The sequence below is a fragment of the Gracilinanus agilis genome, chromosome 2 (assembly GCF_016433145.1).
Source record: "Gracilinanus agilis isolate LMUSP501 chromosome 2, AgileGrace, whole genome shotgun sequence".
Taxonomy (NCBI): domain Eukaryota; kingdom Metazoa; phylum Chordata; class Mammalia; order Didelphimorphia; family Didelphidae; genus Gracilinanus; species Gracilinanus agilis.
In genome coordinates, this window is record NC_058131.1 from 218,039,707 (window position 1) to 218,054,976 (window position 15,270).

At 34.6% G+C, this 15,270-nt stretch overlaps 1 protein-coding gene across 2 annotated transcripts in view; it reads right to left on the bottom strand.

The window, feature by feature from the left end:
- Positions 1 to 1,384: 1,384 nt before the first annotated feature.
- Positions 1,385 to 15,270, bottom strand: part of GAN (gigaxonin) — a 64,466-nt gene continuing 50,580 nt past the window's right edge. For both annotated transcript variants that reach the window (XM_044663651.1, XM_044663652.1), the window contains 6 exons: positions 11,700 to 11,812; positions 7,397 to 7,546; positions 6,260 to 6,396; positions 4,968 to 5,096; positions 1,650 to 1,759; positions 1,385 to 1,566 (listed from right to left, as the gene is read on the bottom strand). In XM_044663651.1, coding sequence (XP_044519586.1) covers positions 1,385 to 1,566; positions 1,650 to 1,759; positions 4,968 to 5,096; positions 6,260 to 6,396; positions 7,397 to 7,546; positions 11,700 to 11,812 — 821 coding nt within the window. The remainder of the gene's footprint in view (positions 1,567 to 1,649; positions 1,760 to 4,967; positions 5,097 to 6,259; positions 6,397 to 7,396; positions 7,547 to 11,699; positions 11,813 to 15,270) is intronic.

Below are 15,270 nucleotides of genomic sequence, written 5' to 3' on the forward strand. Positions count from 1 at the left end.
TGATTTCAAATGGAGGATGTCCAAGTTAAGAGTGGAAAACAGAATATTATAAAATAAAAGTTCTACTTAACCAAAAGATCTTTTTGTTTTGTTTTGTTTTTGCTGGGGTGGAGGTAAGGTTCTGAGGGAGAGAGGAGGAGGGAAGAAAAGGGAAGAGGATTTGCTTTTCCCCAACCATGATATGTAAGCTTAGTTTGTTATATTATCAACAGAATAAAATTAAGTTGAGGTAGGTAGTTTATTCTACCAGCCAATCTTTACTCACACCACCATAGTTTGACTAAGAAGTCTTACTGGTGAACAATACTGGGAAGAGTCTAGTGCTTAGACAAAAACACATTCTAAAAAGTGTTCAAATCAAACAGTAGTAAACAAGACTTCATGTGCTTTAGAATAAAGATTTCATTAAAAACATGGTATTTGAACCCAAGATATGTTGCCTAAACAATTTCCCTAAGAACTAGCAGCCTTAAATTTTATTTTTCTGAAACAACTTTTTTGTCAATATTTTTCTTGCTTATTAAAATTCTCAGACCTAGCAAACCAATAAATTTTAGGTCAACTGATGACGGAAGAAGGGTATTTACTAAGATCCTTCATGACTCCAAATATGCTAACCCAGAAATAAAAATCACATGAAAGATGTTCATAATTTCAAGTCTTCTCTTGGCATAAGAAGAGAAGTCAGCAGCTTCCTTAAATTCATGAGGGCTGCCTCCTGAATCTTATATATGCTGAGTCTTTAATTTATTCAGATGGAGTGCTTAAAAAAGATAGGATTCTATTATTACCTTAGTAGCAACTGATCACAATATATATATGTTTAGATATATATATTTATAGATTCTTTTGAAAGAGCACTAGTAACCAATAGGCCTGGGTCCACATTCGCCCTCTCAGGCACAAGCACAGACCTTAAGTTGTTGGGCAGAGCTGGGCATGACTGTAGTAGAAAAGCATTCATTGTATGCTTAGAGACATTGGTTTACATACAGATTTTCTGTATACCAAAGCCACCTACTTTAATATAGCAGACTTAGGCAGAAAGGAGTTCACTTTGGGGAAAATGCACCTTAGTGTTTTAGTTTTAACATTCTATTAATCCCCATTTCCCTTCTGTTTCCTGATACTGATGATTCTCCATCAGTCCACAAACTTCTGACTATAAGAGTTCATTCATTCACCTAAGGCTGTTTTGGAATTTTCTTCCCCAACAAGAGCTAAAGCTCAAGCTTTTAAGCATTATAAACCCCCAAGAGTTACCATACCAAAGCGCAGCAGAGAGAGTTAAGTTTTAGTTGTTCTCTCTGTTCTGCCTTATCTAAAGCTAGGTTCTGGTGCACTGTGTCAGGTTCTTGCTTCTATCCCATTTCCAAGAAAGCCTTCAAGGAGAAGGAACACGGATACGGAACAGTCCTTGCTGAAGCTGTAGTCGGAAAAGCTTGCAATTTGCAATTCGCAAGGCTGCACAGCCAGTTCTGCGAAGGTCTGATGGAAAGAGTGGCTTAGTGTGGTGCCAAGTGCCTGTGCTTCTTTTAAACTCACGAACATAGTCGTAATTAGTACCTAAAAACAAATGAACAAATGTAAATGAATATTCTAAAATCATTCAGGAATAGCTTCAACAAAATGCACTGTAATGTTCTAACCTGTATCAAGATCTCCAATCACATAGATACTGGCCCCAATAGGAACTGCTCCATATACAAAGGAGGAACTTGCTGGGATACATAGATTCTGGTCATTAAGATAAATCCATCTGAAAGAAAATGCATTTCTTTTTTAGAAAAGTCAAAATGAGAGGCCTGAAAGCCAGGCAAGTGTTGGAAGAGGCTAAATGTGACAAAGAATATTTTCTAAAGAAAATTGTCAAAAAACTATTGATTAGTTCAGTGATGGGCAAACTACGGCCCACTATATGCTGGCGACATTATTCTTAACCTGATGAATACAATGAGTAGGAGACAATACAATGAAACTTCAAAAGAGATGCTTTAGAAACAGACTGACAGATGAGCATTTCCTTTCTTTTGGCCCCCTCTTTAAAAAGTTTGCCCATCACTGGGTTAGATCATTTTTTTAAAAACTCTTTCTGCCTTAGTACCAAATCTAAGACAGAAGGGAAGGCAAACAGGGTTAAGTGACTTGCCCAGAGTCACACATAAGTATCTGAGGTCACATTTGAACCCAGGTCTTCCCAACTCCAAGCCTGATACTCTATGCACTATGATAGGCAATCTTTTGAGCTTGATGTGTCAAAATTCACCAAAAAACCGAGCATAACTTGGGTGGTATGTCATATATACTTAAACTATTTATAGTTTAAGTAACAAAAATGTATAATTGTTATAACTGTATTTAATAAACCAAAACAGGTAAATTAATATAGGTAGAATTGTCAACTGTAGTGCACAGAGCATCTACACTACACCACAGCAAATGTTTCATCCTTGGCATGTGGGCCCCATACTTCTCACTGAAAATGGCTACCTGTGTCAGTGCTGACACACGTCATAGATTTTGCCATCACTGTCTTAGTGACTCAGAGCATTTTTTCATATTGCTGTTGATAACTTGAATTTCTTCTTTTGAAACTTTGTTCATTTCCTTTTACCAACTAGAGAACTGCTAGTATTCCTAGAAATTTGAATCAATTCCTAGGAAATGAGATAAATATTTATTAGAGAAATTTGCTGACAAGATTTTCTCCTAATTAAATGTTTCCCTTCTAACTTTAGGTGTATTAGGTTTGTTTGTGAAAAACTTTAAAAAATTTATGCAATCAAAACTATTTTATCTCCTATGTTCCTATCTTCTGTTTGGTCATGAACTCTTCCTCTGTCCTTAGATCCAAAAGGAAATTCTTTCTTGCTCCTCTGATTTGTTTATGAAATGACCTTTTATAGCTTTAAAAACAACAAATTTATTATTTAAACATATATTAAAATTTTTTGAGTTCTGAATTTTCCCCTTCCTCAACAGCTGAGAAGGCAAAAAATGTAATATCAATTAAATATATGAAATCAAGCAAAGCCTATTTCCATATTAGTCATATTGGAAAAAAAAGCAAGAAATAAAGTAAAAAAATATGCCTTCAATTTGTGAGTTCTTCTATATGAATATACCCTTTTTGCACTTAGGACACAAACTTTCTTTACAAATTATTCTATGAAAATGGGGTCCAGAACATTTTATGATCACAAACAACATGACTAGGAAATCCTGTTATTGTTAGAAGGCAAGGCTATTACAATAAGTAATTCTAATGGAGGAATACTGGGAGAGGCAAGGAAGACTTGACTATGAGGGGGTAGGAGCTGGTTAACAATAAGATAAATGTATGCTGAAGCTCAATAAGAATGAAAAGCAATGACAAGAAACTGCTGCAATAAGTTGAACAAGGGATTCTTAACCCAGGTTCCATAATATTTTTTTCTAATTTGTAACTTTATTTTAATCTGAATGATTTCCTTGGCAATCCTATACATTTTATTTTATGTATTTAAAACCATTAATCTGAAGTCCTTAGATTTTACCAGATTGCCTAGAGTCCACGACAGAAAAAACTTAAGAACTCTTGCTCTAGGTACATGCCAGCAATAGTTTGCATATTTATAGCAAGACCATATAGAAATTGCCATATTAGATGCTCTCTGCCTAATAGGATATGAAAATGTGATTTACCATTGGCCATTATCGTACTTATCTTGGAAGTATTCAGCAAAAGATCCACAAGTATCACTTTATATCTTTGGCTAGCTAGAGCCTTATGCTCTAAGAAATTCTAGGAGTTAAAGACTTCAGTGCCCTTCTCAACTTCTCTAAAACACGTATAAAACACTCAATGTAACTCCACAATCATACTAAAGGAAAATGATGTAAAACCATTAAAATGAAATCTTCCCTCCCTGACTCTTGTACCTTTAATGAATGGTTCTGAAATAGCCACAATCATTTTCTTTTGTTCCCCTTGCCTAAGATATGGAGTTCAATTTGGTGTTAGAGCACCCCCTTCTGGCAAATCTTGAGATCAAAGTCAAAATTAAAATGTTGATCAGTTGTTTCCTCTGTATCTAACTCTTTATGACCCCATTTGGCGTTTTCCTGGCAAAGATATTGGAGTGCTCACCATTTACTTCTCCTAATTTTATAGATGAGGAAACTGAGGCAAACAAGGTTAAGTGATTTCCTAGGGTCCCCCAGCTACTGTCTGAGGCCAGATTTGAACTCTTCCCAGATGAGTCTTCCCAGCCCCAGGCCTAGAACTCTAACAACTACACTAATTAGCTGCCCCTTACTTAATATGGCAGACATTTCCCTACCTGTAAGTTATTTTTCAAACCCTTACTTTCTGTATCAATTCTAAGGCAGAAGGGCAGTAAGGGTTAGGCAATTGGGATGAAATGACTTTCCCAGGTCACACAGGTAGGACGTGTCTGAGGTCATATTTGAACCCAGGCCCTTCTGACTCTAGGCCTCATTCTCTATCCACTGAGTCACCTGCTTCCTATTTAATATAGCAGTTATTTCCCAACTATAAAATTTTTTCTAATCATCTGTTCTTCCTAGGACTTATCAGAAAACAAAATCTGAAGAACAGTACAGGTGGATTCAGAACAAAGTATACTACATTCTCTGATAGTACTCTAGTAAGCTGCCTGAATAGATGTAGTCAGTGGCTAGTTTAAGAAAACATACACTAAAAGCCCAAGTACAAGCACATGCATCCTCCCAAAATAAAAATACAAAAAGAAAATCATATTTATTAAAAAGTTACAAAGTAATTAACATTCTAAGATTATAGATTTAGAAGTCATCTGGCAAAATGCTAGATTTTAGATAAGGAAAAGAAGATGAAATAAATGACCTGTCCAGTGTCACACAAGTAATGACAGAGGTATTCTTCCAACTCCCAATATAGCCCTTCAACATTCTTAGGACTACAGTCAAACAAACAGATGATTTACCTTTTGAATTCATCATGGTAGAATTCTGACTTGCATGTCACCATCTCATTGGATTGAGATTCGTCACGACTTCTAACTCCACCAAATACATAGAGTTCCAAGGCAACTCCGCAAGCTACTGCCCCAAATCTGATAAACCAAGAATAATGTGTTAAATACTGGACACACATATTAATTTTGTACCATTCTTATTTTAGACTTCTAGCTTGCTCTAATTCTGTAAAATGCTGTTTTCTAATGAACATGTGGTTTTCTTTTCTTTTTTTTTTTTGGTGCTTACTGATTCAATGAACTTTATTGACATGGTAAGTATTATATGAAAACAAATTAACAGCTTTCAAGAATAAATTGTGATCTAAGATTTATGTGATTGACTAAACAAAGTATAGGAAATGCAAAAAAATATGGCAAGAATTATTTTGTCTTAAAAATTCCGAAAGTGGGGCAGCTAGTTGGCTCAGTGGATTGAACATTTAAGACATTACAAGCAATGGTTTTTCTTATACAGATGTCAAATAAAGGAGAATCTTAATAGTAACTTGCTTAAGTAGCAGTAATAGTTTTTTCTAACCTAATTTATTCACATTTTAAAAAATTTTTAAACAATTTTTTCTTTTCTCTTCTCAGGGAATGCTGACAACCTTTAAATCTTTTGAGAAGATTTCTTCTAGGTCTTTAAAAACAGTTAAGTCTTTTTTAATCATTTCTCTCTAGAATCCTTCCCTTTTAAAAAATGGTCTTGGTTATTATATTTCCCAGTCTTTCTACTTTTTCTAACACATACAGAGTAAAATGAAATGTTATATTAACAAACTTACTCATTTACTATAATTGGTGGCTGCTTTTTAAGTCTTATATGTTAAATATGAGACTTTTGTTAATGTATTATCTGATATTTTCACCAAAATAACCATTTACATCAACCCATCGTCTTGGCCCTGGGTACCTTAATTTTTTTTTCCTTTTGTCATAAGCTTTTATTACACTCACTATCTCATGTATAAGCTTTATAAAAACAATAAAGCAAGAAATGGTTCCAAGTTCTTATGTAATCAATGGCATACTTTATTTTCTAGGAAATATTTTAACTGATCCTATTTTTAAAAGCCAAAACAAAAAAAGATCTATTTTCAGGAATGGAACATAAGTTACACAAGCTAGTCTTAACACAGGAACATTTCTTAGCAATAATAATTCTTTAAAACTAAAAAACAACAAACTCTGAGGTACGGTAAAACTTAATTTTATTTACTAAGCAAAGGTTTCAAAATGTCTATATCTATTATACTTACCTCCTTTCTTTTAATGGACAAATAGCAGTCCACTGCTGGGTCCTAGGATCATAACACTCCACAGATTCAAAAAGTTTTCCATATGATCCTCCCCCCATTGCATAGATTTTCTTTTTCATAGCTGCATAGCAGCCAATCTAAAAAAAGAGAGAACATTCATTATCAAATTTAATACATGGGGAGCAGCTAGTGGATTGAGAGGCAGGCTTAGAGACAGGAGGTACTGGGTTCAAATATGGTCTCAGACACTTTCTAGCTGTGTGACTCTAAGTAAGTCACAACCCCTATTGCCTAGCCCTTACCATGTTTCTACCTTAGAACCAATACCTCCTGTCTAGTTCTAAGACAGAAGGTAAGGATTTTTTAAAAAATTTGATATATGACATTTAAGAATGGTCTATTAGCAAAGAGCCACTTTCAGAAATGTAGCAATTTCAAAAAGTGAAGGTATACTGCCTCCATCATCAAAATACAGTGCCTTAAAAAGAAAATAAGATTTAAAAAGTAACATGTATAATTTTGATCCTCAGAGAGAGAAGAGGTTCTGATATAAGCCTCAATGAATGTTTAGGGCTATCCTATCTGAATATTTGCCTTAAATAGCTTGTGTGTGTCTCTCTCTCTCTCTCTCTCTCTCTCACACACACACACACACACACACACACACACACACACACACACACACACACAGAGCCATTATCTTGCAACAGAGAAGAAATGAAAACCAATGGATTGATATCAATATCATTTATAAAAATGAAAGATTTTGGTGAGTCACTAAGTTTACTCAAAATATACTTTTTTATACATAAAAAAATCAAATTTCCTTCAGCACTTTTCTCCCTAAGAAAACAATCACATCCACATTTGATACTAAATGTATATCTAGAGGATGTAATATCTTACTGGACTGAAATTCTGAAAGAAATGGTCTATTTTGGCTTATAGTTGTTTAAATCCTATACTGGGGTTCCTGAAAGATAAGGCTTCTACAAACCCAAACCATGTCAAAAGAATTATCTGAGGAGGAACAAATATGAACTTCTATACTTCATTTTTCACAGAAGCAAAGACTTCAGAGAAATTGGTTCAATAGTGCTTAATGCAAGGTATTATCTTTTTTTTTTTTTTTTTTACCTTTCTAACCATGGTCAAATCAGGCTGTTTTGTCCAGGTTTTAGAATATATATCATAACATTCCATGGAAATCAGCTCTTTCTCACGATCTTCACCACCCAAAACGTAGAGCATTCCATCTATCTCTACAATTCCAAAATTTTGTCTTGCCTAAAAGAACACCAAAGAATAATTTCACTTTCAAAATAAGCCATATATTTGTCAATCATATGCTCAGAGAAGCATTATAGTATATAACAGAACAGGCATGGGATTTAAGTAAAGACAGAGTTGGGTTTGAAACTCATCTCTAAATATTTGCTGGTTATGTGACCATGAGCAAGCCACAACCTCTCTGCAATCTCATTTTCCTCACGTATATGGATAAGAAAAAAATATCTATAGAACTTACCTCAGAGATGTGGTCACAAACCAATGAGATCAGGTATGTAGAAGCACTATATAAAAGTCTTGACATTGTTATTGTCATAAGTTTAGAAAATCTGGCACATGGCTAAAATGAAGTCGTGAAACAATATACCTTACTCAAGAGAAACAGATTCAATATCAGAAGAAAACAGTTTCTCTAAGGAAATTCATAATTCTCAGAGTAGAAACATAGTGGAGAAATATGGGTAAGCATAAAGATAAGGAGCTCTTTATAGATAAAAGGTGACACAGGCAAAATATACCTCTGCCCTGCACAGAGTAGACACTCAGGCAAGTGTTCTATGAATTGAATTGTGAGAGACTTTCAACTAGAAATTAACATAGACAAGATTTCCAGGAGCATAGCTGATTAAATTCCTGAATAATCTCCTCTTTTAAAATATAGGCTATTGGAGGACTTCGGTTCTGGACCTAACCCTTAATAATAAGGAACAATAGTGAAGTACAAACTATAGGAACCTTAAAAATATGCAACTATGCCATCTCCACATTTGTGACAGATTAATTCTGGGCAGTCTCAGGTATACCACATGTGCTAGAAAAACTATCTTCAAAAAGATTACAGAAGGCATAAGCAGAATCCATTGTCTTAGGTTCTTCTAAATAAGAGTTCAGCTCAAGACTTGAAGATTTCTTTTAAAAATTCTTATCAAATACAAATATTTTCAAAATGGCAGAAGAAGAGATGTTCAAAATAAATAATATTGCAAAAGAACTCAATGGTAGGTGACTGGGGAGAAAAAAAGAGGCGTGTGATCTTTTGTTTAGATTAGCTGAAATTACTATCTATATGACTTTAAGCAAGTCAATTAACCTTTCTGAATCTCAATTGCCTTCTCTAAAAAAAAAAAAATCAGAAGGATTGGACTAGATAACCCCTAAAGATTCCTTCCAGCTTCAAATTTATTAGTTTATTAGTTAATTCAAAAAATTCAAGTCACCTGGAATGAACCAACTATTTCCTATAGCACTGGAAGAACCTGAGAATATGATTGTGGAATTTCTGTCTGATCTCTGAAGAATTGTGGAGAAATGTAAAGAAATGAACCTAATTTTAAAGAAAAAGTATCAAAGGGAAAAAAAAGTATTCTTCAAACTCCAATCCAGCGAGTATGATGCAATTCCCTAGTAAAACTTGAGAACATATTAAAGTAATGGTTTTTGAGCACTTAGAAAAAGATAATCATAATCATTACAAGTCAGCAGTAGTCATGCAGAACTAGACATTTCTTTTTATTGAGAGAATTACTAGCAGGGTAGGAAAATGCCAGACATTTTGAATGTCAGTGAAACATAACAAAATCAATCTTGTGATATGAAAATGGATATGGATACAGATGTGGATAAGAAAAATATATTAGGTATATTTGGAATTGGTTGAATGACTAGATTTCAAAAATGTGGTGACTAATGAATTTGTTTCAAGATGGAAGACTGCCTTTCGTGAATTATTCCAAGCATTTGACCTAACTCTGTTTTCACATCTTACTGATGACTTAAATGAAAGCAGAGATGGCATGGTTGTCAAGATTTTAAGTTACAGAGTGATAAGAGTTGGATGAGACCTTAGAGGTCAGCTTGTCTAATCAGGCCTAACCAAAATCTCCTCTACAATATCTTTGACCTCTAGTAAAGGGGAACTCTCCCAAGGCTGCCCATTCTACCTGGGAAGTGGGGAGAATTAGCTAATCCCTGGAAGACTGAAAAAGGGTTATAAAAAAGAAAACCACAGCAGGCTGAATACACACACACACACACACACACACACACACACACACACACACACACACACACACACACTATCCCTATGAAATTTGAACACAGGGCACTTGAGTTAAAATTATTCAACTACAAACCTACAGGACCAAGCGATACATGTAAACATCAATTCATGTGAAAGAGACTTGAGAATTTTAAAGGACTCCAAACTAGTCAAGTGCATGAAATGGCAAACAAAAAAATCTGTTAAAAAGTGCAGTTAATTAGTCATGTTCAAACAATATCTGGAATATGGTATGTAGTTCTGGGTGCCACATTTCAGGAAGCCCTTGACAAGTGAAGCTATTCACAGCAGGTCAACTAGAATGGTTAAGGGTCTCAAACCATCTAAGAAATGAAAGAAGCAGAAATGTTCAGTATGAATAGAAGACTTTGGAGAATGGCATTAGGGAAATGGTAATATTGTTATGTTATGTATTAAATATATTGTTATATTAAAACATTTGAAGACTATCATGTAGAAAAGGGATTAGATTTACTTGTTTGGTCTTAGTTCTGCTGAGGGAGAAGTTAAAAGAGTTAAGTTTCACTTCAACATAAGAAAAAGTATTAACAATTATAGTTTGTCCTTCTGGAAAGCAATTTTGACATGCCTTAAAAGTTACTGTGGATCTACATGTAGAAAAATATTTATAATAGTTCTTTTTGTGATGGCAAAGAACTGGAAACTGCCCATCAATTTAAGGAATGGTTGAGCAAATTATCTTATATGAACATAATAGAATGTTACTGATATATATAATGATGAAAAGGAAGATTTGTCTGAACTAATGAAGAGGGAAGTGAAAACAGGAAAACAATTTATACATTCATAACAACATTGTAAAGACAATTTTGAAATACTTATGAATTCTGATCAATATAATAATTAATCACAATTCCAGAAGAATGATGAAGCATGCTACCCATATTCCTCTCCAGGGAAGTGATGGACTCAATATGTAGAAAGAACATATGCTTTTGAACATGGCCAATATGGCTATGATTTTTTCCTTTTTCAAATGGGAAGAGGAAAAGACTTTTATTTGAAAAAATAGAATTTTAAAAATTAGAGCTATCCAAAAATGAAATGACTTATTACTGGAGGTTAAGTAGATGCTGAATGACCACCCTTTAGGGATGTGTTAGAAGAGACTGACACTATGTTGAAAGCTATGGTCTCCTTTTAGTTCTGATACAATGGTTTATTACAGATAGATGGAGAATCAAGCACAATGGTTTCTCAAAAGAACAGGATTAAATATTAATCTTGGAGAATTTGTTATCTGAGACAGAAGGACAATAGGATTATGATTATTATGACATACAGCCAGGAAAAGTTTTGACATTATTATTACCAACTCAGTAGGGGAAATTTTATAGGTTTATTTGTTTGACTGGAAAGAGCTATGATTATAGGTACTGCTCAGATTTAGGAGAGATATCAATAAAGATCACACTTAGGCTCTTGTGACATGGAACCTGAAGTCAAGGTTCACATGGGTTCAACCCCACTCTCTTAACATCTAGCATGTGACTATGAGAAAGTCATTTAACTTCTTTACTCAGTAATTTTATCTGTAAAATGGATATAATATTTATATAGTACCTACCTAATACAGCTGCTATGGGGCTCAAAAGAAATAATATATGAGGGGGCAGATGGGTGGCTCAGTGGATTGAGAGCCAGGCCTAGAGATAGGAGGTCCTGGGTTCAAATCTAGCCTCAGACACTTCTTAGCTATATAACTCTGGCCCCTCCCCCCTCAAACATCCCACTCCCCACCCCACCACCACCCCAGTCTAGTCCTTATTGCTCTACTGTGATGAAATCAATATATAGTATTGGTTCTAACATGGAAGGTAAGAGTTAAAAAAAAATAACATTTAAAGTAGCCTGCTAATCTTTAAGTATTAAATAAATGCCAGCTATTATTTCTCAAGGAATTTAACAGAGATTCAACTGGTGATAGCAGAAGTAGTGAGAGAGAGGCTTTGTTAGCCAGGCTTTTGTTTGTTCATTTCTGTTAAACAGTAACTTAATGAAAGGCATTATAAAATCAAATCAGGGAAAGAAAAGATCTAGAAAAATTGAGGAAAAGTGATTTTTTTTTACCTCATTCATTGGTGGTAATGCACTCCATGAATTAGAATCTGGATCATATTTTTCACCTGAGCTCAGGACCTCCTTATTTTCATCTTGGCCCCCAAATACAAACAAAAATCCTTCTGTAAAAGCAAAATAGAAGTCTCAAAATTTAAAAGTTCAATAAAAATCTGTAGCCTAAATCTTCTAATTACATATTTTGATCTTAGTCCTAGATGACATTAACTTTGACACAAACTATGTATTTCTCACATGAAAAATCACTTACTCCCACAATACTCAATGAAGCTAGTAAAAAAAAAATCACAATACTAAGATAAACTGAGCCCACGACAAAGCTGTTATATAATCTCAGGCCCTCACTACAGTAGGGCGATCTTTTTATATCTCGCTAACTATCCCACTTACCATAGCAAGCTCTTGCAAATCTTTTTGACCCTACTCAAATCTCCTACGGTCTCCCTTATCTTCACCCTTTCAGCTGAAAATCTTCCCTTACTGAAAAAAACAAAAAAACAAAAACCTGAGGTCATTCACTGAGAGCTCCGTCTTCATTCTTTCATATCAGTCAGTTACCTTCTGCCACCATTCCTGCTCATTGTCTGTCAACCTCAAGTCTCTCTCCATGTCTAATGCATTTGGCTGTCAACCTGTAAAGTACAGATCTGACCATCCCATGCTCATCTCCTAGAAACCAATTTTTTCTCACCATCTTCACCACTCAGAATGTATAGAATCTTCTCCCCCTCTCCCAACTCATTCAATAAACTCCAGTGGCTCCTCCTCACCTCCAGGATCAAATGTAAAATCCTCAGTTTGGCATTCAAAGCCCTTCATAAACTTTCCCCCTAACTTCAGTATATTTCTTACATCTTACATGCCTCACTTCAGTACTCCAGTGACACCAGCTTCCTTGATGCTCCTAGCACAAGATACTCTATCTCTGTACTCCCAAGAATTTTCTCTGTCTGTTCTCCATGTCTGGAATGATTTTTCTTCCTCATTTATGCCCCTTAGCTTCCTTCAAGACCCAGCTAAAATCCCACCTTCTACAGGAAACCTTTCCTGATTTCCCTTAATTCTATTACCTTTCCTTTCTTGCTCATCTTCAATCTATCCATGTATTTTGCTTGTATCTAATTTTTTACATGTTATCTCTCTCATTAGCTCCCTGACAAAAGGAACTGACTTCTGCCTTTTGTATCCCTAGCACTCAGCACAATGTCTGGTACAAAGTTAAGTACTTAACAAATGCTTACTGGCTGATAATCAATAATGTTTGACACTGTGGGTCCCCGTACATCTTCAATACTACCATTTCCTTCCCCAATCACTGATCATTTCAGTATCTATCAAAGTCTTAGAGAGGCAGAACAAGACTCAAATGCACACTAAGGCACTCAAGACCAGTGGTTTTCAAACTTTTGTCTCTCATCTCTATAAAAATTATTCAGGACTCTTCAAAGGGCTTTTGTTTATATGATCTATATCTACCATTATTTACTATATTAGAAATTTAAAAGTTTTAGTATTATTGTAAAAAAAATTACCTCATGGATCCCTTAAAAAGGTCTCAGGGATCCCCGAACTACATTTTGAGAACCACTGCTCTAGAGAATATTACTTCACCTGTATCTTCCCACAATCTCTACTCAGGGTTCCTTTTCATGCATAACTGTTCCATTTTTTCAAATTCTAAACATTATACTCTTATTTTGAGTTATAACTTATTCCTTGCCCTAGCGTGCTAGGTTTTCTCCTTTTCCATCTTTCAGACAGTTCCTAAAACACCAGCTCCTCTAGGAAACTGTCTTTAATTTACAAAGGATTGATGTTGGGAAACTCTGTCTGGACAAGAAGATAGTATTGTTATAGACTTAAGAATTTGAGGGAGAATGTACCATAATGATCCTTCTATGCCAAATACATTGATAAGCATTTATTAAGTACCTATATGTCAGGCAGATAAGCTGTGTTACAAAAATTAGAGTGGTGTGGAGAAAATGACCAAGGAAACAAGTCCCTATTGACTACTGTTAGTCTCAAGTTTCCAAGAAATTCAGTGTTGGATTTCTGTACAATTTGACTTTTCAATTATGAAAAAATGCAAATTTATATAAGCATACATATCTAATCGTAAGATCACAGATCTATGATCTTAACCAGAGGTCTGTGATCATTTTTAAAAAGATTTGGTAACTGTATTTATATATAATTGGTTTCCTTTTTAATGTTCTGTATTTTATTTTACAAATTCAAAAACATTATTCTGAGGAGACCATAAGCTTCACTAGATTGCCATAAATAGAGTTGGCAACTAGCAGGGCTATAGTAGCATCAGCCCTTCCTATTAGTATCTATAAGAAAGGGCTAAATAGTTATATATATACATATATGCACATATATGTATATATATATGTGTGTGTATATATATGTATCTATATATGTATACACACATACACATAAACATAGCTATACACACAATTGGATCATTTTCATATACATATGAGCCAAGAAATATATACCATATGAGCTCTAATGCTTTAATATTTAGTTGCTATTAATTTTGGAATCTTATTTTTAAAATTATATAAAATATCATCCACCTACAGAACCCTTATTTCTAAAATATTTTCACATTTTTCCTCACAAAAACTTTTTAAATTTAAGGTAGGGATTCAGACAAAGATATTGAAAGGCAGCATGGGAAAGTGGATAGAGAACAGTCCTCCATGTCTGGAAGCCCTGGGTCCAAGTCCTATCTCTAGCATATATAGCTCATGAAGTTCTCTAAATTTATATACCTTAGAGAAGAGGTACCAATCTTCATTACTAGTAAAGCAAGTTCCTCCCAAGAAACTACAACAGGAGGCAGTGTGGTACAGTGCTAAGAGCCAAACCCCAGCTCTGTCATTTATTCACTATTATGACCTGTGATCTCAGCTAAACCTAAAATCTCTGGGTTTTATTTTCCTTATTTACAGATGATGACTAAGGTCCTTTCTGGCTCTAAATCTAAGATCCTAAAAAGGTTTTATGACATATATTATTACACAGAGAGTGGAGAAAATGGACGATATAAGTGAAAAACCTAGTATTAGCAACATGATATAAAGGCTTCTTTTCTTTATTTTTAAAAACACTTATCTTCCATCTTAGAATCAATACTATGTATTGGTTGCAAGGCAGAAGAGTGGGAAGGGTTAAGTGACTTGCCCAGAGTCACATAGCTAAGGAAGTGTCTGAGGCCACATTTGAACCCAGGACCCCTTGTCTAAAAGCCTGGCCCTCAATCCACTGAACTACCTTAGCTGCCCCCAAAGGCTTCTTTTAGACCAAAGAGACACAATAGAAAAATATTTCTCCTTTCCCCAGCTTTATCTGTAACACAATGAGTATTGGGTCTTTTTTTCTTTATCCCAGTTTTGAAAGATAGAACAGTATTCTAAAATATTACTTGACAGTAGTATACCCAAGTCCTAAATATTTTTTTCTTTAAGAAATGGGTGGAGAGAACAAACTATATCCTTTATTAAAAGGTACAGAAAAGGTTTCTTCATTTCTTATTTCCTTAAATATT